At 40.3% G+C, this 27,095-nt stretch overlaps 1 protein-coding gene across 1 annotated transcript in view; it reads left to right on the top strand.

Moving 5' to 3' along the window:
• EFCAB2 (EF-hand calcium binding domain 2) overlaps nucleotides 1-23,596 on the top strand; it is a 28,331-nt gene extending 4,735 nt beyond the window's left edge. Inside the window, exons 2-7 of the mRNA XM_041404499.1 lie at nucleotides 13,015-13,099; nucleotides 16,443-16,515; nucleotides 20,547-20,626; nucleotides 22,272-22,314; nucleotides 22,415-22,481; nucleotides 23,460-23,596. Of these exons, the coding sequence (XP_041260433.1) occupies nucleotides 13,015-13,099; nucleotides 16,443-16,515; nucleotides 20,547-20,626; nucleotides 22,272-22,314; nucleotides 22,415-22,481; nucleotides 23,460-23,596 (485 nt within the window). The remainder of the gene's footprint in view (nucleotides 1-13,014; nucleotides 13,100-16,442; nucleotides 16,516-20,546; nucleotides 20,627-22,271; nucleotides 22,315-22,414; nucleotides 22,482-23,459) is intronic.
• Nucleotides 23,597-27,095: the final 3,499 nt, after the last annotated feature.

The following is a 27,095-nucleotide window of genomic DNA, read 5'->3' as shown; positions in this document are numbered from 1 at the left end:
GATACTGCTTTGTTGCTCTTGGCAATAAAATGTGTCGGGCAAAAGATTGTGGAAGGAAAATGGTCTTTTGGATAACAGAAATGTGACATGAACCTGTTGTCACAGCCAGTGTTTAGCCCCCAGCTGGGAGGTGGCCATGCAGACAGTGGTCTTGGTCACATCATGGCTCTGCCCTGACTAAATCCTGCCATGGGGTGCTGCTGCTTTCTGCCTTGAGGTAATGGCTGAGGTGGGGGAAGAAGCTTAAAATAGCTCCTACACATCTGTGAGGCATCCTGAGGGAAGCAGCAGCCGCAGCAATGTCCCAGCTCAGCCTGTGTGGAGGTGGGCCTTGTTCTCAGCATGGCAGTGACACGGGAAGTGAATGGGACAGTCAGTGACAGGGCTTGGAGCGCTGCAAGGTGGCCAGAGAAGCGGTGCTTGCAGGTGCCCAGTGGGAAGGTAAAAGCTGTCGGCACAGGGAAGGGCTGGAGGTCCCAAACCAGCCACAGGACTACGTGCTACCTGGTGGGTCTCAGCAATATTTTTATAAACAGCCTTAAATTGTCAATGCCCATCTTTAATAAAATACAGACTCCCAACTTTTTGGAAATGTATTGTCTTTGCTGTTCAGTGTTGCTGTTTAGGGTGTGGGTAGGATGTGACAGCCTCATGAATGTGAGATTGCAAGGGATTTTCTTGATTCCAGCCTAGGGCTGTGTAGAGTCATAACCTTCAAAAGCTTTCCAAGCACCATCTTAAAAATGGTATAGATTATTGTGTCACTGGTGTAAGCTCACAGGAGGCTCTGGACTGGTATTGCTGATGGTCAAGAAAATTAGAAATGAATTCTGAAGTTCATTTTTAAACAGCTTGTGTACTTCTTTTCCACATTTGCTAACTTTTTCCTTTAGCTTAGCCTGCCTGAAATGATGAATGCCAAAAGTGTCTTATTCCCCATTGATGTTAAATGTATATGTCAGTTGTCAGCTGAAATGCTGTTCAGATTCAGAATATTACTCTTAGGTAAACAGAAAGAAAATTGGAGGTTTGTATTCATTCATGGTATGTAAAGAAAGTGATTTAGCACTGTAAGCGATACTTTCAAGGCAGTGCCTTAAAAACCAAGCAGCTGCAGCAGCAAACCCCTGTAATTCTTTGCCATTTTGTTTCAATCTAACAGTCTTCCATTGCTTGGGCAAAGACAGCACTGCAGATAGAATTGCAACCAGTCTAGAAACTATTTTTTAAAAATCCATTTAAGACACCAAATTGAAGGGTTTCTGATATATTGCATAATAACAGCCTGTATTAAGTCATACTTAAACCCCTCATTCTGCCATTATGTTGCAGATTGAAAAGAAGAACATTTACATACTGCTCTGTTCTAGCAGCAGTACTGTGGTACTGCAGTTAAACTTCGTAATGTCTAATGTTTAAAATAAATTCTCAGAGCACTCATATCCAGTTGATTCTGGTGCCTGATTCTGGACCACTTGAGCAATCAGTGTGCAAGGCAGTTCAGGAGGAATATTCAATTTACTAGATGTTTGCTGCTGCCACACATGCAATCAAGTGTGCATTGTCAGTGACAAGTGACATGGTGCCCTGTTGAGACTGTCCCACATCCTTGGCAGAGTGAGCTGCTTTTGTGGGTCCCACGGCTGCATGTGTATTGCCGCATTTTGGTGAAACTTGGTCTGGTGCTTACGTGGGTGTCAGAGTTGTCTCTGCAGCTCTGCTGTCTGCTTGAGGGGCCAGCACTGTGGAGAGTGCAGGAGAAATGGAGGCAGATGCCAGATGCCTTCTGCGACCGCACAGCACAGCAGCAGACCTGCGTTCTGCTGGTGTCACAGCCTATGGAAGCTGTTCTTTTTCAGCTGCAGCTGGAGATACAGCAAGACTCAGCATCACCAGGAGAGCTATATATCCTCACAGGGTAGGTTGCTGTTAGGAATGAAAGAGGATGTAAGTATGGGCTAGACATAGTTCTTTCGTTATATCCCAGGTGTGGCTGAGATGAGTGGTATAGAACAAATTGCAATGAGATTACTGTTTTTGCCAGCTCTGAGCTGCCGCAAGAATGCTGCCTGGTGCAACTGCCAAAGTTGTGATTTCAGGGATGTGTGAGACATTCCTAATGGAGATTTTTGCTGAGTTTATCTCTGCCTTGTGAAAAGGGACACTGCATGCAGCTGGTATTGACTTTAAAAAAGTATCACTGTTATTCTTTGAAGGCTAACTAATGTGAAGCACTGACATTTCTTTCACTTCACTGAAGGAAGTATAACATAATGAAGTGTAAAATAATCATTGCATATTACCTATGCATCACAGGTGTGCATAAAGCAATTCAGATCTATGCATAGATTTGACTTCCTTCCTCCTTTTGGATGACTGGTGGCACATCTCCACACCATCTGCTCCATGTCTCTTCAAGAGAAGGTCTTTTGTATTAAAAGGATTTCCCCCATCATTCTGCAAGTTAGAGTGACAAAGCATGTTGTTTCACTGCCCTCAATGTTGGCTGCATGCAATAGCAAGTTTTGGCAACTTGTCTGTGGACACCAGGTAGCAGGAGAGCTTTGCTGTTATAGCTGGACCTGTGCAAATGATTCCAGGCTTTGTGAAGTCAGACTTAGCCACTAGTTGACTAGCTGCAAAATGAGGCTGTGCTTTGCTGGCTGAAATTCAGGTCATAATTGAGACCAATTAGATCCAATTTGGATACATGCTTTTTCTTAAGAGTCCTTATTGTGTGCTGCTTCCAAAGTAAAAATCTGCAACAGTTGTGAGGCCTGTGAAACAAGCGCTGTGGCTATGGCTGACTGCTTGGGAAGACAGGCAGGGCCAGGTCCTGAGAGCTGCAGTGGAACATTTCATGCTATTCCTCTGTTGTTGCTTGAAAAATGTTACAGCTACTTCTGGCATAAAATGTTTGACAGCTTATCAAATGAAAATGTGTTGCTGTAATCCATGAGTCAGTAGCTTTTTCTGTCCTGTAATACCACTGTAACTTTCCCATCCCAGGGTCTTGAGGCCCGTATCATCAAACTTCCTTCAAAGCAGAGCAAAAAGGCTAAATGGGCTTGAGGAAAAAAGAATCTGTTTCAACATTTGACCAAATACTAGGGTGAAAAAAGAAGAAACTGGCTTTTCTGCAAGGTCTCTGCAACAACAAATGCAGAAAGTGTGGGCAAGGAGACTTGTGTGAAATCTGGGAAGAGAGAAATCCCCAGGGCAAGGGTTGGTGCTGTTGTATTATGAAAGGTGCTCAGGAGGACTGCCAAGTTCTTCTGCTGTAAGTAATGATGACTTCAGATTCATTCAAGCTCTAAGAGATTATCCCTAATTTTTGGTTGAGGTCTGAGCTTACACAGAGCAGCCACTACACCCATTCCTTCTATTTCCCAGCGTTATGTATTCTCCAGAGGGTATAGGCAATAAGATGTATGTTATAGTTTGCAGCATGACCCTGCACTATTTACAACGGGTTGAGGTGACAGTGGGTCAGGACACAAGGAATAAGGTGCTTAAGAAGATCAGGTCAGAGCATTAGCTCTCACTGTTGAGTATTTCAGAGCTCAGAAAGATTTTGTACTCGTGGTGATCAAATCTTTAAGCTGTAGCTACAGGGAAAGGTGCAAGACTGAGCTATGAAGTGACACAGCAAAGTGCCTGTCACTGGGCACGAGCTGTGGTACCCCCAGCAAGGGACCATGGGGGGTGACAGGAGGACCTCAGGTCTGCAGCCCCATGGAGCAGGAGCAAAGCAACAGTAAATTGGAGCTGGAGAAGGGCTGGGTATTTGCTTGTGCACTTCCTTGCTTCTTAAAGGAGGTAATCACAATAATCTCCCTGCCCAGTGCCATCCTGGCTGGTCAAAACAGAGAGCAGAAAACCTGCCTGTGCAGCTGCATGTGTGGGAATCCAGCTTGCATTGCATTTTCTGATGGAAAGGTTTCTGCCCACTATCACCGGCAAGGTAGTGGATGATGACCTCCACTGGAACATTTTCCTTGCAGTTGTAAAAGGAATACTCTAGAACGGCTTAAAAATTACTCATTAGAAAACGTGTCAGAATGTCTTGCAATTTTAACTGCCAGTGGGCCAAGTTTTCTGATTTTTTTTTTCCTGGACATGCTGGTAGGTCCAGGACACTTAATCAGCAGGAGAATCTGGAGTTGTAGCCAAGTTCTGGCCCCAGCCTACACACTTTAAAGACCTGGGCTAGTCCATCTCAGCTAGGTGCTGCTATGGGCCACTGCCTGGGCTTGTGCTAGCTAAGGAATCCCCGACAGAGTCTGTCGTGTCTTAATTGCTTTGACTTGGAACATGATGCATGCTGCATCCCAGATGCATGGTCATACCAAGAAGTCACCCACTGCACCTCCATTTCTCCTCTTTGAATCACAAATTCATTCTGTGAAGTGCAAGTAGGGACTCCTTTCATGTCATCCTACCAAAAAAAGAAAAGCAAAACCAAACCAAACCAAGAAAAAAAACCCTTAACAAAGAACACCCACCCTGAAAAAAAAAAAAAAAATCATCAGACCTCAGTGCTTCAGGTTTGAGAAGACTGGACTCCATCACAGTATAGGCAGGTAGTATTCCTTGATCATGTCCCAGGAATACAGGCTTCTCTGCTGATGCTTATGAAGAATGATGGTTCAGTATCTATAGATATATGTGCAGATATAGTCTACACAGATTGTGTACAGTAAAACATCAGGGCATATTTTGCTGAGCTTTTCCTGGGATACATGAGGTGCATGGATTGATATATGCCTGTGGTGCATCACTCAGACTAGCTGCCTACAGGGGAATGATTTTTCCCTGTAGAGTAGTTCCCCAGGACTGTGTAGATTGAGCTTGCCCTCACCAACAAGGTGCTCAGGAACTCTTTGAGCAGCAGGAAGAAAGGATTTTCTTCCCCCTTGCCTGTAGGGTAGGCACATGAAGAGAGCCAAAGATACAGAAAATTATGGTTTATTTGTCCTCTCCAGTATACAGACAATTTTATTTTGGAGCAAGCATCTCTTGAGGAATTTGCAGAGGTAGCAAGGTATCCCTCATATTTTGCCCTTTTCCATTCTCATAGGCAAATGCATTACCTGTAGAAAGCCCAGGCAGTGGTTGGAGTACCACTGGGGCTTTCACTGGGGCTGGCATAATTTGCCATCTGCATCCCCCAGTTTCAAGAAACACAGAATGGAGAAATGCAGACTGAGGACAGAGGAAGCAAAGAAGATCCTGGTCAGGATGTGGGAGTCAAGTTTAATAGAGCAGCTGTTGAAGGTGTTATATCCTAATGACTCAGGGCAGACAGGTATGAATGATCAAGGACTGAGGCTACAGAGTGATCTCTGTGAACTGCTATGGGCCCAGTCTGCCCAGCACAGACCAGGGAAAATAATGGCATCTTGCAGGAGCAGCAAGAAGTGACATCATTAAAGTGGGCTTGATAACCAACAAGAACATGTACCATGAGGGAAAGAACAATTTTTCCTGCTGATGAACAGTCATGTCTGATTCAGAAGGGAGAGCAGTAGATGGGATTGTCCATGATTTCAGCATCTTTGGGGAGAGATAACAGGGACAAGATCTTTGTCAATGGTGGATATTCCCTTTCAAATCAGTGACATTTTAGTATTAACTGTGTTTAGAGGTAGTGTGAACTATGGGTTTAAATACCTTTGGAAATTCTGGGTGATGGAAGGATGTCTGTGGCTTCTTTCCCTGCTTGATGTGGCATTCTTCATGTCCTCTTTTGTTCTATGTTACAATGTCAAGTAGTTTAAGAATTTTTTGAGCAACTAGAAGCTTGACTGCTTATCAAGGCAACAATAGTTTCTACACTTTCTTTCTCAGCAGTTGAATGAGTGGTTAATTGTCCCACTAATGTTGTTTTGGTTCCCACATGTATTGAAACATCTGAATCTGTTGTAGATTAGAATGCCATGGCATTTAAAATGCCATCTACTGAACAGTCAAAACTCAGGATAATATTCAGAATATCTTGTTTCATTAGGTAAAAGGTTACTGGCAACTTGTAACTTCATTAGTTGCTGCCAACTGACTAGCACAAACTAGATATATTTTACAAAGTGATGTATTATTACATTTTTAAACTTCAAGGTTGAAATGCACAGTTGCTTTATAATGCTTTAATGAATTTGTCTAATTCTAAAAGAAGTAAAGATATTTCCATTGTGCTTGATATGAACTCTTAATTTTTTTATTGCTATCAGAATTCTATAAAATAATTTCATTTTTGTAGCAAAACTGGAGTCAAGATAGTGCTTTCTTTTTACATCACTATTTTGCCCACGTTGTAATTATCTTATGTAAAGGAAAAATTATCTTATGAAAGGAAAAATTGTATTTAATATTTTTCTCTCAGAATATGAAGTAGCTTTTGCAGTTAACTTTTTCCACAGCCTTCATCAAACTGACAGCCTGTATTTTAATATCAGACATCAAATTATTTACCTGACTCTTTTTAAAAGTCTATTTGCTGTTGGAGGTTTTTTCTATGGTTGCTCACACTAGGTGTCATGGGGCTGTGCAAAGATCATTCTGATTGCTCCACTCTGAAGGCTCTGTTCTGTCTATCTGTTTTTAATGTAGTCCCTTTATTTTTTTCTCTGTTAAGTTTTCCATACTGCAGTTACTGTGGTGGAAACAAGCAGGTAACTTTTCAGCTATCACTTGTACTGCCATTAGGGGAAGAGGTGTGACAACAGTGTGAGGTGATGCTCTTGGTCCAAGGTTGCTCGCATTCACAATGATGGATGCGGAGTTTGGTTTTGTTGATTCACACTGGTGATGGGCTTTGCTTCTCATCTGGATACCTCATGGTGTATGCTGTGACAAACATAAGCAATGGGGAGCAATGACCTGGCTAGTTCTCAACAATTCTGAAAGACATGAAAGAAAAAGTTTTTGCTGTTCTTGAGATTTTATTTTTGCTCCTTTAGGAATGCTTGAAAGTGACCTCTGTGTAAACCAGTTAAGCGTGTTTTTGGTGTTTTTTTTTTTTTTTTTTTTTTTCCCCCCCCCCCCACAGACTAATATTCAGATTGTCTGAGTATAATCTGTGATAACATGGGATGCTTCCTTTGTAGGAGAGAAAGCATTATCCCTCTCCTGAGTCTGCAGGCTGTAGCTTGCATCCCCAAGCTGGAGCAGGTGTTACAGCCAGTGAAGACACCAGCCTGGTCAATTCTTGACGTATGTGACATTTCACAAAGATGTGTATATTATCTCTTCACATAATTGAATGTTTAAATTCAGGTGACACATTTCCCATTGGTGCCATCAATACTTTGCATCAATCTGTTTTCTTTAGATTGCTGTTCAGGTATAGGTTTACCCCTTATTTGGAGGAATCAAGCTCCATAAACCTCTTGTTTTTCCTCAAAATCTTCTTGATATGTCTTTTTAGAATGCCGACTCTTCAATGATAACATTTCTTAATTACTTAGTTATGTATCAGAAGACACAATGAAACAACATTGTGTATTCAGCAAGTTTGCAGCTTAATCCTATTGTTCCTTTCTTTTCTGATTCCTAATATATTGATATCATGCATGCCACTGCAGGTATAGAGTAGAGAAGACAATATTTCTCTCACCACAATATTTTTAGAGCATGACATACAATTGCTGGTTCAACATATCAGCATATTAGGCTAACTGTACATTTAGCTTCCTCTGAGAAGGAATTGAGAAGGTCACTAGGAAAAAACTTAACACATGCCTTTTCCTCTACAGAGCAGAAGAATCTTCCCAGTAAGTCAGATTCAAGTGGCCTCAGGATGGTTTTCTCCATGTTCCTGTTCCTCAGTGATTTCCTTAAAACAGCATTAGTTAAATGCTGTAAGGTTTTCTTCTTTGGGTTGGGGCAAGATTTCTGAGTTATTTTTATGTCAGCCAAGCTCCCCACACTTCATATGAATTCAACCCAAATGTTTACGGCAGCATGCTGATATCATCAACAAGAGTTCATGTTATGAGACCACACTGGCTTTCCCTTTTTATTCTGGAGACACAATGCCTGGATAAAACTGATGAGCTTATTTGAGAATGTTTGAGAATTTATCTGTACAGGTGATTTTGAGTATTGTGACAGCTTTTGAATATCTTGACCTAGGTGATGGTTCAGTTAGAACTTGGTTACAAGCCTGATTACATCTCGTAAGAGCTCACTGATAACCTCCTCATAGTTTGCATTGTGAAGTCTCTTACTGTTTTTATTCTTTATATTTGAGGAAATATACATTGTACCTTTCTTCTCATTAGAACTGCTGCTGTTAGTTTTGGAACTGTTTCTTTGTTCGTTTGTTGTCTTTGTTTTTGTTCGTTTCCCCCCCCCCCCCCCCGCTCCCCAAATTCTTATGCCCCTGTTTCCATTTGTGGTTCTGGGAAGGATTCTGGGAGAGGTCATATGAAACAGTGTCTGCAAACATTAAAGGCAAATCTATTTTGGTTTTTATTTTGTCTCTTTCATCCTAAAAGCATGCCAAGAGTGGTCATAGGAGCCTTATGGAAGTGTTGGAGTAGAGTGGAGAGAGTGGTTAAAACCAGTAAATTGCATCTGTGAGCAGAAATAGAATGCTGACAGAAGCTGAGTGCAGATTCCAGTGGATTTTTTCATGTGGCTGCCTGCACAGTCACATCCTCTCCATTACCTTCTTAAAAATGTTCCTTTTTCTTCAGTCTTTGTATCTTATTCCCAGTTCAGCTGACAGGACCAAGGTTGCTGCCTACTTTTTTGGTTGAAATAATGGCTAGTGGGAAAGAGAAGGCATGGTGCTGGAGTATAAAGCCACCGATAAGATTTTGTACTTCCAGCTGATGAGCCCTTGTTACTGGATGGGGAAATCTACAAAAGAGCTGTTGATAACCGCACTTTAAATGACACTGGAATAGCAACATGTAAATGACTCTCAAACTGTCACTGGGTTGGGGTTGCGTGGTTGTGTCCCTTGTCCCTTCAGACTGACAAGTTCCACAAGGCAGGCCCACATGAGAAAGGGTTCCTGTCGGCAGAGACCTCAGGGGTTTCCTCACACCTGCCTGTAGCAACAGCGTAGTACTATGGCAAGGGGAAGCAGTAATTAATAAATAATAATATATCCACATGCCTATAGGAGCTAAAATATAAAATTGACAGTATTTTAAAATTTTTTCCTAAATTAATGTTTATGAAGACGAATGTTTCAGGTGTTTGCAGTAACACGAAGTAATAAAATCAAGTTCACTGGTACTTCTACAAATCAACCCTTAATTTTACTCTTTTAAGTAGCATAAAAAGAGTTTAAAAGTATTTCATACTATAAATAGTTAATCAGGATGCATTGGGACTAAATCTTTTCCTGTGAGCAACAGACAGATGCTGCTCCCCAGCATTTTAGTGGTTGTTTAATGCTGGACTGCCTCTTATGATAACTAATTTTTTCTCTTTAGTGAAAGAAGGGGTTTCTGAACCATCAGAGCAACTGGCCCCTAGGAAGGAAAGAAAGCAAGCTAATAAATTAAGTCAATGGTAGAATCTAGCAAATTGTATCAACTGTAAATCCCTACTTAAAATTCTCATTACTCAAGAGTCTGGCAGAGCCACATCTAGCTAAGTGGTTTCTGTTCCCTACAATGGCTGAAAGTGTGGCTTTTGAAGAAGAAATGTCACAAGTGAAGCAGGTATTCTGCTTAAGGGCTGGCTTCAAATGGGCCTCAGAGTGCTGGGGAACAGTCTGGACAAGCTGAAGAAGGACAATTCATTCTGCAAGAACCATCAGAATTGACTTCGGAGTCCCAGCTCTCTGTCTTACTTAACTGGCAGTATCAAGAGTTTTACCCAGTTCACACTAAACAAAATGGGGAAGTAGCAAAGGATAGTATGGGAAAGAAGACTCGATAGTGAATACATTTTCAGTTAATGTATCTGAGAAATAGATTTTAAGACATTTTTTATTTTTATTGCATATGTGGTAGGAAAATAAATTAGGATTGGACAACATTGACAGGTATCTCAAGCATTTTTACATGCATAAGCATCTCAAGCATAAAAATGGAAATAATACATGATACCTACAGGATTTCTTTGAGGGAATAAATAGATGTAGCTATTGAAATCCTTTTCAGCATGCTATTTTTCAATATTTATTTAAACCATTACAAGAAGTGACATAATTCCATCCTTGACACTGTATATTGTTTTTCTAGTTAGTCGAGTAAGTGAGTGGGATCTTTTTCTATAGGTATTTCTGTCCTGAAAAACTGCTAGAACGTGGTCCACAGGGCAACATGAAACTTTCATTGATCTACCTGTGGTGGAGAGTCTCCTTGTACAGAACTATTTCAGTACATTAAAGCACCACATCTACTGAGTTAACTGTGTGTCTAATCTTTTGATGTCCCTCTTGAATAGATAATTTTAAAACTTTACCCATTTCTTATCCTAGAGTTGGAATGCGTGTACTTTTCCCTCACAAAGAGAGGTTTAGAGTGAATTGTAGAATTTTTAAGATAAACAGCTTTGCCAACCTGAACTATGTAGAACATCTTTGGCTTTAATTCCTGGAGGGAAGTCAACAAATTCAGCCAGTAGCTTATTACATGTTTACTCATCTCACAGAGAGTCTTTGAGAGGACAACAGTATATTATGTTTTCTTCCAGGGATATGGCTCTTAGTCACAACTTCCTCTCGGTTCTTGGAAGAGATGATAGATTATCTGGTACCTAGGTTAAATCAAGTTCATCTCATTTCAGGACTTTTCTTTATCAGACCTCTTCAGAAGGTAAGATTAAAGTATACTGTCTTCATGGAAAAGAGCTTGGAAAGGCTGGATGCCTACAGAGTACCAGCACTTAAAATCTCTCCCTGCCTTCTCTTGGCTAATTTTTATTTCTATGGAAGTCTCATACATCATGTCAAGAATATGCAGCTATAAATATTCCTTCAATGTTTCTCTGTTGCAAGTTGTAGTGTACAATTGAAGTGCCTGATGTCAAGAACTAAACTCTGAGTCTACATGGGAGACATGATGCAAGACTCTTTGAAATAACCAGTAAACAAAACCCCATCAAATTTAGCACTTTGAGAGTCTTTAGAGACTTTTCCACAAGGAATCAGGTCCACTTAGATTTAACTGTGGGTTTTTTTTTTTGTTTTAATAATTAAATGTGGATTTTACTGGCACATAGGCAGAGAAAAGGTAGGCATTATTGTCAGCCTGTGGAAAGAATACAGTTTGTCCTGTGCCTGGAGACTGCACAGGACTCCTCATCCTCAGTGAACATCCATTGCACACATACCTGCCCATGCTTCCATCAGGGGCATAAAGTCAGGGAGAGAAATACAGGATATGTTCCTGCTTATCTTCTCTTTGTGTATCCTCTGGGGACTTCAGTACCAAATACAGATGAAAAGCAGCAGGCAGCTGTAGCTTTATGGGGGGATGCACCTCTCTTCTACTTGCAGAAGAGGTTCCTTTTATCTGGGTCAATCCACTGATGTATTGAAGTGCTTGTAGTCTGCGATGGGCTGGCCTTGGCCAGCTGCCAGGCACACTATGCAGCCTCTCTCTGCACTCCTCAACTGCACAGGAGGAAAAACCACAACAAAAAAGCTCATGGGTCAAGATAAAGAGAGGGAGATCAGAAAGCCAATGTGATCTCATAATTCAGCTATGTTCAGTTCTGATACCCTTTGTCAGCAAAATGACATTTCTGTCATGAGGGCAAGAAAGCAAATGAAAAGAATGATTGCACACTACAGCCCCAGGGGTTCCCAAACTATTGGGACTGTAGAAATCTAGGTATGAATTTGTTATGCCTGTAGAAAACAGATCTGGTGGCTTAATGTTGGTCTGAGCTGCTCAACAGCACTTAACACCACATCAGCTAAAGAAGGAAATGTGTTGTCTGCTAGAGGAGAGCTTTGTTTTACTTATTATATTGAAAATACAGAAGACAAGTATGAAAATGAGAAAACAAATGTCCCTCATACCTATACCAATCTCAATTTGGCTGTCATTCAGATTTTCCCTCTGGAATCTCTGTGGAGGCTTGGGGGCTAACTTAAGAAATGCTGCCTCCTGGGAGCTGGTTTGCAAAACAGAGTTTGGGGTTGTATTTAGCCACAGGGACCAAGAAGTCAACTTCTTGTCATTCTGCTTCCTATATTCTGTCATTTGGAGTCAAACTAATAAATGGGCTACCAGTTCACTGTTTTTTTTTACCCTGGCTTTCTTGCCAGGGAGATTTTCTTTTGAGATAGACACATCCCTCTCCTTATATTTTTTTTTCTTCAGAATTTATTTCCTGGTTCTTAGTGTGCCCCAAGAATGCAATTTCTGGCTTATGTGAGATATATCTGTGATAATGTGTGGTTTCTTCTTTCCCCATTCTTAGAGATTGAGATATAGAAAGCAAATGCAGCAAATTACTCCTTCTCCTTTGCTGAGATTGTCCTTCTTTTCCAAACTCTTACTATGAATTATTTACCATGAACCACATTCACTGTGCACAGATCTTATACATCTTATCTCTTTATCCCTGGTTCTCAGCTTTTCATACTTTATGACTAACTGAGTGGACATGAGAGCACTTGTTTTCCTGGATGCAGGAAACTGGATGAAGTGACTCAGCCCCATCTCAGGGCAAGCGTGGGCCAGTGTTTGCTTTGCTCCTTCCACTGGCACAGTGACATCCAGGAAGGGCTCAGACTTGTGGTCCAGAGTGAGCTGTGGCACACTCTGGGCAGGGTCCACACCTGGGCAGCTGTGTGTATGTGAGGCATACCATTGCCAGCAGACTTGATGTAGCTGCAGAGCCATAGCAAGGCAATATTACTAATATAAATCACAGGTCCTGCATTTAGAGTGGAGGTTTTTCATAACTTCTGCAAAGTAACTCTCCTGTCTGCTCTATGTCAGTTTTGGTGTTTCTGCTGTCATAAGTCTCAAATTGGAAATATATTAGTTGTAACAGCTCAGTGAATCATTCTTTTTCTTATGTTTCTTTTTGCAGATGGCCTAGTAGCTGAAATTGAGAAAAAGATTACAGAAGCTTTTGAGGTGTTTGACCGTGAATCCAATAAAACTGTGGATGTCAGGTTTGTAAATATATTCACCAATATATTCACAAATATATTACAGAATCTCAATAGAGATAAACAGCTCCCTAAACTGGCATCTGCTTTACTAGAAAATGTAATAGAAACAGTTCTTTTGGCCCTGTTTGGACAAGTATGTTTGTAGTAGCTTGACCTTGGATGGATGCCTAAAAATTCCTGGATGCTTTTAATTATGGTATTTTAAAAGATTAAATATTTGACAGTGCTACTTGAACTTAATTTTAACATAAACATTCATACCGGTATAACATGTTATAAAATGCATAAACCATATATTTACCTCTCAGGGAACAGGTTCTGAGGTTATACGCTGTTGTCATGAAAGTTTACTGGAGTAGTTTTTCATATTTACAATTACTATTTTCAAAAGAATATCCTTTTAATTATAAATCAGTTATTGAATAGAAACACTACAATGGAGTGTGAGAACTGGTGAAATTGTTGTCGTTAGACATTCTGCATGAAGACAAATTGAAAAACATATTTAAACATTTCTAACAGTTTTTCTACATTACAGAGAGGAAAGGGAGATGCAAAATATTTATGTGATGGTTGTAGCAATGCATGCTTACTAATGCCTCTAAATTTAAGAAATTGCAGGTATTTCATAAAAGTAATGGTTTTTCAGCTATACCCGACGGGGAGAATATCAGGATATGTCTCCATACTCAGTATAGTTGCTGTTCCCTTGTCCGTAGGGGAAAGTGGTCTCTTAAATCTCTCGGTCTGTGCCCAGAGAGGAGCCTGATGCCCGGGGCTGGGACTGTCCCGGTGTCCCCTGGTGCCCTGCTCCTGTCTGGGCTGTAGGATGGGCCCTGGCTGCCCGGCCCGGGGCAGAGCCCCGCCAGTACCACCCCCAGCCCTCACTGTGTCATGGCATACTCACTGCTTGTTTGTCATTTACATCTGCAGTCTCGGCTAAACAGCTGTAGAACCTTCTGCACTTCTCACTCCATTGTATACGGATATACAGCTTGGGAGCATTGGTTACAACAATGAAATGATACAAGTAGACTCTTTTAAAAATGTATTTGTTCAGACAGGGAACATCCAAAAGTCTATTTAATGTAGTAAATGCACAATTTCACATTAAATTTTTTTGTAGTACAGATGCAGACACTGAACAAAAACTTATAGTCTAATTATTCCTAGGTTCATATTGCAGGGCTGTGTCACAAATGGGATTATTAATAGCTGATTATCTTGTATCAGAAGGTGGCAGCACAGCACAATTCTTAACCACAATTTTAGCTGTGTTGGTATTAATCCCTGAAATATCAGATATCCATGAATAATGAAAAATGATACTGATTTGACAGGCCAACATTGGTATCTCATAACTCTTAGTTCAAATTAGTAAGAAATTAAGCATGAGGAAGATGGTATTTTTCCATGCATATTTCATGTCACTCAGTCAAGGACTCTTGTGATATTACAAATCTTGTCATTGAAAGTGTTATATGCAAGGTGAAAACCATGACCCAAAATTTTCATTGCATCTGTGTTACAAAACTTGTAACTTTGATTTTAACTATCGTTTTTGTATTCTAGTAACTACACAGCAGAAACTGCAGCTGCTGAACTAAGTGGGAGGAAGGGGCTGGGAGCAAAATAGTTTCCTATTTCCTTCCAGGTCCTTTAAACTCCATGTTATTACCAAATGGGTCCTGACTTTTTTTACCACAAGCACTTCAAGCAACATCCTTGTGCTGGCATGCAGGCAGACTGCCAGATAGAGCATCCAGCAGTGCCAGATTTTGCAGACTCTTCTAGGGTCTGACTTACCTCAGTCACATCACAGTTCTGCTGGGTGTGAGTGAAGTGAGGCAGGAGGGTAATGGCAGCATTCCCATCCCTGGCAGTCTGTGAGAACAGAAATAGTGTGGGACAACAAGGAGGCAGGATTTGTGTTGGATGTTGCTCTGGTGGAGGCAGGGAATAGTTACAAGTAGCTGGAAAATATGAGGGAGTGCAGGAGCGAGAACAACAAATGCAATATTATACAAACTAGAAGTAGGATGCATGGACAAGGATTATGTCTAAATGAGTGACCTTCCTGAGGCCATTGGCCATTCACACCCACAGTGAAGAGTAGATGGTTCCATTTCAGAACACATGGATGTGTGAGATTGGGTTTTGCTCTGCAACTAGTTTTGTGCAGCCAGCCTTTTTCTCTCTTTTGTCTGTTTTAGTGCTTCTCACATGTTTTCAGTCAGAATGAGAACTCCTTGGGACCAGTCTGAGGAGGTCACAGATTTATACATATAACTTTGCATATGCTTGGTGTGCTGCATTCAGGGCCTTATTATTGTAAGAGGATTTTACAAAGATCATTCCTCCTTATATCTACCGTTTTTATTAGGCAATCTGATTTTTGCACAAATTGGAAACCTACTTTCTTTACCACTGGTAAGATGAAGGAACCACAGATGTTTGGATCATGGGAACAACCAGCACTGTGAATACATATTCAAATGTGCTTAAATTCTGTGTTGTTGAATTGAATTGTAAGTCACAAGCTATATTAGTGCTTCTGTTATTTTGTTTTTAATCATACAATAAAGCTCAGTAAAGCTTTATTACAGCCTTACAATAATTTTGTTTCTAGTCTGTGACGTTGTTCATCTTAGACTACTTTGAGGCATTGCCAGTTTAGTCAGAATTTTATTTAGAGGCTCAGAACAGCTGCACCAGGTTCAGCAAGCTATGAATATATTTATGGCATAAACAGAGTGGTGATAAGCCACTTTGTTGCTCTATTTGACTCTCTGAGAGCACAGCATGGACATAGCAGGGCTGCCTTCTTCCTCACCTTTCGTAATTGTTCTTTAATGCTGTTAGAATTTGTATATTTATAGCATTTAATGGAAGTATGCATTTTATTTGTTACTTTGTATCTCAGTAGAATTCCAAGTGATTTGTTAACTACATATATATATATAGACTTTACTGAAAATAAGCATTACAATTAGAGAACAGCAATGTAAAAGTAACTTGCACATAGTACAGTGCAACACAATAGTAAAGAATTTTGTGGGAAATTGCAAGAACAATTTCAAGGAGCTTCAGAATATTTTATGTCTGAAAAAGTAGACATTGCTTACTGAGACATCATTTTAAAATTCCACATAGATTTTTTTTGGTGCTTTTATGTGCACACTCCTATATTCAAGCTCGGAATGGTGTCTGTATTCTCAACAGTCTTGTATTGCAGACTTATTAATAAAGATGTTTTCTTTCTCTCTCTTCTCTTCTCTTCTCTTCTCTTCTCTTCTCTTCTCTTCTCTTCTCTTCTCTTCTCTTCTCTTCTCTTCTCTTCCAGGGAGATTGGTTGCATTGTCAGGTCACTGGGTTGCTTCCCAAATGAGGCAGAAGTACAGGAACTGATTGCAAAGGTAAATGTTTAGATCTGTTGTATTTTTTTCAGTCTTCAACTTGAACAAGTTTGGCCCTTCTGTCTTGCTGAATGGGAAACCTAAACTCTTTTCCGAGATGTTGGAAGTGTAATGGAAGTGTTTCCAGCAGACAGTCTGGTAGGTTGCCCTGAAGCAAATCTTTAGGCTGATGACGTAACAATGTTGATGGGTTAAAATGAGGAGTCTTGGACTCTTTTACCCAAAGGGGGACTGTGATACTGTGCCAAGGTGGAGGGACATTTATAGAAAATGGAGGAAAAACTGACTGATGAAAAATAATGTTTTAAACCTTGGTCAGATATCCAAACTCTAACCATCTTATTCTTTTGGACATGCCATGGAAACATTGCAGGGTTAGGTAGTAAAAATTAGTTCTTGAGCAGGTGTTACACATCACATTTCAAAAATACCCAGAGGGAAAGCCTGCCATTTTTTGAACTAGGTCCTGTTATTGCTATCTTATAGCCAGACCTTTCAACGTTCTGTCCTTCATGAGGTCTTTCTCAGTCTTAAGATTTCTGAGTTATAGGTGAGAATCTTTTCTTACTTGATTGCTTAAGCTTGTAAATCAGGCTTCAGGACATAAAACATCACACGACCTAGTGGTGCTCTCATTCTCCCAGTGGTAGGCAGTTGTGAGGTAAGGAAATTAATCACATTTCTCCACAGTCTTTTCCTACACTAATTTTTGTCTCCTTACATCATGCTTGTAATAGAAGTGGTGTGCTGCTGCCTTGTCATGGTGTGATTAGTAAATGGGACAAAGAAGTGGGAAAAAGACTTCACATTCTCTTTGCAAACAGGCATGCTGCTTTAAGGAGTGAACAGTGCTGGAGCTGAGAGGTGGGGTAAGGATTTTTCTCCTATTCTTGTGTAGGTCAGGATACTGTGGAATGATGTCTCATACTGTTTTCTTCCTGATCCAACAATAATTTGGATAGTTGCAGAAATAGTCTCTCCTCACTAGACTTGTCTGGCCTCTTATAGATCTGAATTTAGTGTGAGAAGTCTTGCACTAAGTCTTGTGAAAATGATGTAGATGATTCACATGAGGAAGTGCAAAGAATCACTAGAGGAGAAAGCTCTTTTCACGTGATTCTGCAATCTGTCTGCTCTGGTTCTGTACTCTCAGAACCAGACTGTCCCAGCTCCCACTGACAAACAAGACAAAATGGAAAGAGAAATTATGGTGCTTAATATAGATGATATTTTTAGTGTCCCACAGTGACTCTTCTTTTCAGCAAATGAGCAGTGCAACTCCTCACTGAAGACACAGATTTGAGAAACTGGGATGCTTTGACAACCCTGTTCAAGTCCAGGAGAACCAGGAGAATTTAAGGCCTGTCTTGTCCTCTGGAAGAGATTCAACTTACTTTTTTCCCCCCCAATTTTCAATATTACTCAAAAAATGTGACCTAAGTAATACATAAGAAGTACAGTACAATATAACCACAAGGTAGAAGATTCTTGAGATAGAACAGTGTAACATGTATGAAAATGCTGATTGTAAGAATATTAAAACACAAATACTGCAAGAAGAAAGAATACATTCAGAGTGATGGTTAACCTTAAAGAACATTGCACTGGAAAATAAATAGCAAATAATGTTTCATGGTGCCTGTAAATGAAGCTTTGGCATAGGTTTAGTTCCAGAAGAACATTATCTTCTTGTGGAACCCTTCATATATTATGATAATCACAAACATATCTTAATTTATGTAAGATGCAACTATAATTTGCTGTGGTAATACCATTTAATCTTAATCTAGATAAGGTAAAAATTGTGTCTGTTAGCCAGTTTGTAACCGAGCTATTTCCCCAGTATTGTTGCCCATTGTGAGCTGTGATTAATTTCTGTTTCTCACTACTTGTGTCTCTGTCATCTCATCTTCCTATTAGCCTTATTGCTAAACTAGCACATGCTCCCACCACGTTATTCATATCTGCAAAATCAGCATTCATACAATTATGTTATCTCTATAAATTATCATATAATGTTTCTTATATTGCCTTATACTCAATTCTGTACTTAATATCGTATCTCTAGGCCTACTTACAAAGATAAGATTAAATGCTAAATCTAGAGATGGTGGAAACTTACCTAAGGGTTACTACAATGCCTGGAGTTTGGTACAGTGCTCTGCCTGGTAACTCTGGGAGATGTTTTTGTTTCTTTGTGTTTCAAGTACCCCAATGTTATGGCTGGGAGAACAGAAGTACAAAACATAATAGATGCTACAATACAGTTGTTATGGGAGCTGTGGATGTGCCCAAAGGAGAGAAATTGAGTGAAACTCACAGAGTCTGAACAAGCAAATACTGTTTCTGTGAAAAGAGGAGGAAATACAGAAAAAGAAAAACATCAGTGAGAAATGAGGTGTAGAACACGAGTGAGCATGAGGAAGAGTAAGAAGTGTTAGAAATAGGATTAATTTTAACTACTCAGGGTGCTGCTGGATCTATAGAGACTCTGAAATGGAAACTGTTTGTTCCACATCAGAGGAAGCTGAGGCTGCTGATCACGTCCCAGGACAAGGTTTTGCCGTGTATTTTGTTACATCTTTTCAATCAAGCAAGCAGCAAAACAAGTGATTCTGTAATGGTAAAAGGTTCCATTTGGTTTAGAATGAAGCACACAACATCTTCATTTCCTTGCTGAAGATCCTTCCTGCTAGGCTCACCAAATAGAAGGAAAAATGTGTTTTTTCAAGTCAGTTTCCACTCTAAAGCAGCAGGACGTGATGGCTCTCTTCTCTTAGCACCCAGCCCCCTTCCATAACACTGGAAAAGAGCATGCTGCAGCAGTTGCAGCTTTCCATTTAGGCAATTGGATGTATCAGGAACTGCCCCAGCTCTGACCCAGCTCCCAGGAGGAAGATTCCTTACTAAGTTTTTCCTGGCTCAGTTAGAAGATTTCAAATCAGTGCCTGTTTGACTTTTCTTTGAATCTCAGCTGTGTCTCAGGGGGCCTAGCAAGGTGTTGCTGCTGCCATGTGAGACCTCAAGGCATGCATCCAGTTTCAACACAGACAGGAACAGGCAAGCTCAATTAACAGGACTCATTTTGGGATCCAAACTTAAAATTTTCAGGGAAGGGATGCACCCCAATGACAGAGAGCGGTTTTTACCATGTTGCTTATCTCCTGTGGAAGTGTAGGAATGCACTGAGAATGCTGCTAGAAGTCCCCAATGTTTTGGGACTAATTTGTTTGCTTTTTTGGGTAGCATTTTATAGGCTGCCTTATGGCTGTTTTGGTCCTGACTCAGTCTGCCTGCCTCTCTGGTCCTTCCCCTGACAGCTCTCTTAAACTTTCTTTCATGAAACATGAAAGCAACAAATTCCATCATTAAGGTGCACTTGACTGGAGCTATATCCAAGCTAGCCAATTAAATATGCCCAGAAACATCCTTGGCTGTTGAAGCCAGCAGGCACAGAGCAGCTCATGTCTGCACCTGGCTTTATGCTGAGTGGCTGCACCAAGCATCCTGCTGGGGAAAAGTCCTTAAGGTCCAAGCCAGTATCTGCTGAGGGAAATGTTGGGTGGCACAGTTCAAAATCATGCCAAGGGAACATGCTCATGGTTTACTGTAATGAGTGTTCACATTACACTGCTTGGGAAAGCTCCAGATCTTGATAGACTTTACTAGTGTGGCTTGAGCCTGAATGTTTAAACCTCTGCTGAGTTATTGTGGCAGATAAGATCAGTTCCTCAGTGTCTGGTTCCTTTGCATGAATGCTTTTGAAGCACAAGAGGGCAATATTGAGTTGCTGCAAGCGTCTAATAGCAGACCTGTATTTCCCTGGGATAGTAGCTGTTCCTTGAATCTCTTACTATTTGATCACAAGCCTTTCACTCAGATGTTACGGTGCCATGTGATATTAAAGACTTGATGTAAATATTCAAAGTTTAATGCTGTAATTTTCATGCAGGGACCATCCCAATTTTCTGGTTTTTGGGTTAGTTTGCTAATGAGTCTATACCTTGCCACACTTAAGTTTTATTTTTTAGATAGAAGTAGAAGAACCGGGTGGATTCGTTCATCTGGAAAAATTTCTTCCAGTGATGACAAAAGTTCTACTTGATAGAAGGTAATGGAAAGTGAATTTTATGTGTCTGTAGATTATTCCAGATTGATAGGGTTGATTCTGAAAAACAATCTACAGAAATTTTATGTAACTGGAAGGAGTATAGATCTTCTTTGTCCTTTATACTCATTTTACATTAGCTATATAGATTTTGTTTCAAAATTAGTTCATCTACATTAAATTATGTAGTACTGGTGATATAAATAATACCAGCTTATAATCATAATTGTGATAGCATGTAGCTTTTGTATTTTTAATTGGAATCAGAATTGCTATTCAACACGCTTTGTGTACCTCTGAAATATTTTGTATGCAAATTAATGTCATAACTATTGCTTTCTCCGAACATATGAGTTACAGTTACTGAGAAGCACTGAGTGTTACAGTGTATTCTAAATAAGTTGTGTAAACAAGCTTCATATTCATGTTTTAAAATGACTGCCAGGTACAGCTGAATGTATACAATTAGAGCTCTAAAAGACTGCTCATCTAAAAGTGGTCACAAAGGTGCATAGAAGTCTTTGCATGTACACAGGGACTTGTGCTATTTTGACATTTTGTACTAAAGCAAGATCATTTACTAGGAGTTTATCTTTCATTTTAAAGATGGTCATTAAGGCTTTTGAGAAACTCAGTCTTGTTCAATCCTGAGAAGTTATTTTGCACACAGTAGCAACCCTTTGGTAGGAGGGTGTTCTACACATGAAGTAGCTGTGGCTCTGCACTGATGTTCACCCTTTCACAAAATGATGCCTTGCTGCTCTGGGCTCTTCTCCTCCTCCTCCTCCACACCCCCTTCATGCAAACTCAAACACATACACACAAACACAAAAACACCCCTGGACGCTTTCCCCAGACTAGTGCAGGCTTGTCAAGACCCACTTCATCTTTTGGGGCACTGTGTCCATAGTTCACTTAAGCAAGGGTACATGAGATTTGGATCATAAAATCCAAGGCTTCTTCTTAGCACATTTGATTTTTAGATAGTAAAAGACTGAGGCGGGTCCAGACAAAGCACTCAAGCAGTTAGAACCTCCCTGGATTCAGCTCCTTCTCTTTAGTATTCTGGGGGTTTGTTGAGAGCCTGCTGGGATATGGAGAGTCTCCATTGCTGCACTGAGCTTGCTTTCCTGCTCTGAAATCAAGCATGCATATGCATGCACACACGTGCCCAGTTCTCCTCTCTCTCTGAAATTGTTAGTGACAGACCTTTTATAGCTACCAGCCTACTTTGCTCATCATCAGCTCATTAGGCTGCCCAAGTCCCACTAGGTGATCTGTTGCCTAGCTACCAGCCTACCTGGACAAAACTTTGTTTTCTTGGTTTGTCCATTTCTGTTCAGTGCATTGGCTTTGTAGAATGATTCAGCTGTGGCTGATTCCTACTAACCCACCAAGCCAGCCCAGGCATGCAGACAACATTCATCTGGCTCCTCAGCACAAGGGAAATTAAACAGTAGTACAACAAAAGATGTAAGAGTTAAATATATGGACAGTTCCAAAGGATCAGGCTGCAATTAAATGTTTGATAGACAAAACTTAGTAAATTCTCATGGAATATAAGCCTTCCTTTCCCTTAGTACTTGTATTTAGTTTTTTCAGAACACCGGCCAACACTAACTTAACTTTTCTGATTCCATGGTTTCAGATTCCGACCTATTCCAGAAGATGTTATTCTACATGCATTTGAGGTCTGTAACAAAATATTCAAGTACCTAATTGCTGGGAAGAAGTTGCTGCTTTTTGATACAATAAGCTTAAAACCACAATATTTATTCTTTTTCTTTAAAGGCTTTGGATGAGAATAAATGCGGATATATTACCAAAGAGGACCTGGTCAAACATTTGACTGAAGAAGGTAACATGACTTTTGTAATATCAGTATTTAAGTAAAAAGCATTACATATGTATATGGCACCTTAACCTGCAGGCCAAAACCTGCAGGAGTAGATACATTGTCTTCAAACAATGCTGTTGCTGTGATGAGTGGCTGCAGACTAGGACATTTCACTGGTCAGTGATGCAGGGAAAGAGCATTTATCTGCCTGCTTGCAGACATTATAGAATAGAGATTTTTATTCTTATCCTTATTTGTAATTCAGTCATGTCTGGATATTTTGTGATTCTGTGCTCACTAAGTATATGACTCTTTTGCTGTCCTGTAAAATTGCAGCTTAGATTTCCGGATGTTTCAGTGGTTTCAGTGCTCATTCATTCTTTCATTATCTTGATCTTAATTCTAGAGCCGCCTGCAAACAAAGAGATTCAAAGATGAGATTTAAGTTGTACATTCTGTAATCCTCAATATCTCTTGAAGAGCCTGCTTTTCTTGTGTGGCTGACTCATGCCCACCTGCCTCATGTTCAAAAGGGTGTGCAGGTTTTGTGCAAGACCTAGCATCATGATGGTAACCTGGTTTTCTGAGAGATGAAGTAGGCCATCAACAGCTTTGAAGAAAAAAACCAGAAGTCTTTCATGATGTGAATACAAGTGCAAGGATAGACAAATGAGAGATAATAATTCTAATCTACACAGGAGAAAAATTGACAAAAATGGTTGTTTCAAAATCCATGGCAGAGAGGAAAAGGCTGTTTTGGTGTTTGTGAACTAGAAGATCAGATAGATCCAGATCGTCTGTCTCCTTCCTTTTAGACTGGCTCACTTGGTGTGCAGGACTTATATTGGCAGAAGGGAAGGAATAAAATATTTAGGTTTGTTCCTTTTCTCCTCTGTGTGAGAATCAAAAGGAGATCCTTTCAAGGGAAAGGCAGCGGAATTTGCTAGTCCTTGACAGGATACTTACCGAGATAAAATGTTATTCTGTGCTGTCTTTCAGGTGAGCCCTTTACTCAAGAGGAAATGGAGGACATGCTTGCCGTTGCTCTAGATCCAGAAACAGATACTCTTCACTACAGAGATTACCGTACAAAGCTGGTAGTAGACGAAACCAAGACCTTCCCTTTTAATGTCTGAGATGCCTTTTGGTAACAGCACCATGGCTTGACAGATAGTTGAAATATGTATTTTAATGTATAACAAAGCTCAGCTTGTCACTTGGTGCTTATAATTAAAATGAAATCTGTGTAGTTATGTTTCCTTGGATTCTGTGTGTGTATATATGTATATATACATATAAAAATATATTCACATCTGGAAAAAGTGCTCTTGACAGAAATACTCTGTAAGGTCTGGAAAAGAAATAATGGAATTTTGTTGGAAAATAGCAGGAAAAATAATGTTAATGAAGTTAAGAAATAACTTTATGATTGCTTTTGAAAAACTAAGAGAAAGTGAGACCTATGAAAATATGTAATAAGCAGGTAAGTGAGTATCTTAAGGTGACTAATAATAACAAGATGAAGCTTTTATATTTAACTGTAGTCCTTGTCTATGTTTAACTAATAAGGAACCAGGTAGCTTTTGAAATAATAGATCAAATAAACTTTCTATAATTCTTAGTGTTTTTCAGATATTTGTGTTTTGTTTACCATAGGCAATTGAACTGGACTAGTTAGTTCCAGTTTATATTATTAATCCGCTGACATGATATTTTACTTCCATTTTAAACGTGCAGAGAACACTCCAACCATTTCCATAGTAAACCTAATTCTTGAGAACATTTTGGTTACTATAGGCAAGGAACAGTTCCCCTTTTGTAACCAGCTGGAAAGTCAGTGACTTCAACTCTTCAAAACTTAGGATAGCAGGATGAGAATTTGATTTTCATAAACTGATGAAGGACCATTTTTGGAAAGGTATTAGTGTAGAATGGATGTCTCAGCTTTTCCTGCTAGCAGACCACCACAGACGTCACAGCTCTTCTTATTTCCTGATTGATAATTTTCTGTTACTGTACTGCTGTTCTTTAACTTGAGTTCAAGTTCTTTCCCCTTGAGTTCTTGCTGTACATAATCTTCTAACACATGACCAGCAGCTGATGATTTCTCAGTTTGTAGGAGATTCTGTGTTTTGCTCCTCAAGAGTAGCATCTTGTACTTTGTACTCCACCCTTTTTTACTACTCTTTATCAAGTTTGCTTTCCTCCTGTACTATTTTCTACCCCTCCTTTGTTCCATCTGCATATTCCAGCTCTGTGTCATCCACAACCTTCATCAGCTGATGAAATGTAGGGAAGACTGACACAGAGGGGCACTGAGTGCCTCACTCCCTGTCATGCCTATCTAGTGGCAGTGCTGAGAACAGAGCCTAGCACCCCTCCTCATAACAGGTCTTTTTTCCTACCCATTTGTTTCCTTTGGGCTGGAAGCTCAGACAAACTGTTTTCATGCACAGCTAAAAGTGACCTGCTGTGCTTCACAAAGAAGAGATTAGCATGATCTAAATGGGTGATGGAAGCAGTCTGAAAGAGACCATTTTTTGATTCAATTTTTACTTCTCTAACCCAAGCTGTCTTTCACTGATACTTGCTTAAACAGCAAGACAATGAAGAATTAATGCAGGTAGACAACATTTGCCCAAGTTCTAAGCTGCATCTGGGAAACATTGTTGCGCTGCTCCTAAGACTCAGCAGTGCATTCTGGTTTAAAACACTTACTGTGTGTTCCAACTTCATTGCCAGTGAGAAGGAAAAACAAAGGCTACCATTGGTGTTACACTGGGGGAAGATACAAGTTTTTGAAGATTGAAGCAAAACCAACAAAAGCCTATTAAGAAAATACATTTGTATTAGTCTTCTTCAATCTCTCAAAGCTGAAATTATTTTCTCTAGATGAATCTTTCTTCCTGTTGATGTGGAAGTATGTTATACTGGATTTCTGACACAGGTGGTGTGAGTACAAGTTCCATTCATATGCAGTCTTGGAGTTCTTGTCAGTGTCATCTTAGATATCAGCAGGAAGATGCTTATTCAGAATATAATTTCATAGCTCCCAATGCTCCAGAGAGAGCACAATTTCTTTCAAGTGGTGTTTCCCCAGAGGCTGCCTCAGTTGTTGCTGTGTCAAATCAGGATGTCCACATACAACACTGTTGCAATTCATAGTGCAGATAGGAGATTAACATGCATTTTTTAATATATATAAATTTTTTGCAGTCCTCAAATGCAAGGAAAGAGGGTATTCTGGCAACTAAAAAGTGGGATTGTGATTGTGTCTGGATTTATTGTACAGCAGTTCTTCCAGTTCCATTTTCTTATAACCATCCCCAAGAAAGATGTGTGCAAACAAGACAGACAAAAGCAAGTTGCAGTCTTCTCTTTGGGCATAAGTAAGCAAATTTTATTGCCCAGAGAGTTTCCAAACTGAGGGTGAAAGAATTGTCAAGAACCTATCTCAGACTCTGTAGTGTCCTAAAACCTGAGTGTGCTCTGTCAGCTAGGCTGAAATAGAGTGATCTGACAGGCTCGTGAAGCAGCTGCCCCATGGGTCGCCCCAGAGGAGGCTGAGCAGTGGCCACTCAAGGCTGCTCCCTTGCGTGTGGCCACTCAAGGCTGTTCCCTTGCCTGTGGCCACACAAGGCTGTTCCCTTGCCTGTGCCTTTCGTGATTTGCCAGCCCATGGCCACCCATTTCCCCATGGCAGTGGTAGGCTGGATGAGGGACTGAGTGCCTTGCTTCTGTGTGCTCCCTGGGGATGAGCAGGGACCCCTACCCTAGGGAAAGGGAGAGGAGACTTCAGGAACCATATTGGTGAAAATAAAACCCCTCTTTGTCTCTAAATTTGAAGGGAAAATATGTTACTTTGTCCTCTTTGAGGTGAACAAATTGAACTGCTGAGTGGTATTGAGCTGTCTCTTATGACATGCCTCTCCCTGCTGGCTCTTTTGCCTCTTCCCTCAAGATAGGAACCAAGGTAAGGGACTGGAACAAAAGGACAAATCTCCAGGGAGGAGCCAGTGTAGCACCTGGATTTCACACAGGGACATAGAGCCAAGGCAATGAAGAAACTGGGCAAGTCAGAGAGTTTTTTGACCTAATTAAGGAGGGAGAGGGAAGGTAACTCATTATCCAGATGTAAAAAAAAAAGAAAACAAAATTAAAAGTAGAAGAAATCAAAGAAGCAAACACTGGAAACAATCTAAACATACAACTGAATCAGCAGGTTTTTACATCACTGCTGTGAATTGTAGGCTGGACAAGAATTTACTTGTTTACAATTTTAAGTAAGTTCAGCTGTGCCAGGCCATATCTGGTGTATAGTGGAGACCTCAGTCTTATTGATACTGTGGAGGAATTCTTCTAGCTGCTGACCTTGTGTTTGGAAGTACAGTTGTTCATATTCCAGGTAATACATTGCTTTTTGTGTTTCCTTCATCATCTTTGAAGTTGCTTCTCCAAAACACTCCTCTCTGTTAGTGGTAGTCCCATATATATTCACACCTGAAGACTTCAGTGTTTTTGCACTGCAGTGCATACCAATGTGATATTTGCAGCTGTTTGAGACTCTCCACTGGCTCTGGGCAGAAACAGAAGTTGCAGGACTTCCTCCACCAAAATGCTAATCCAGCATCAGAG

The sequence above is a fragment of the Onychostruthus taczanowskii genome, unplaced genomic scaffold (genome assembly GCF_017590055.1).
Source record: "Onychostruthus taczanowskii isolate IOZ18803 unplaced genomic scaffold, ASM1759005v1 scaffold21, whole genome shotgun sequence".
Taxonomy (NCBI): Eukaryota; Metazoa; Chordata; class Aves; order Passeriformes; family Passeridae; genus Onychostruthus; species Onychostruthus taczanowskii.
The sequence above is the reverse complement of the archived record's forward strand: the minus strand, read 5'-3'. Positions and strand labels throughout refer to the sequence as shown.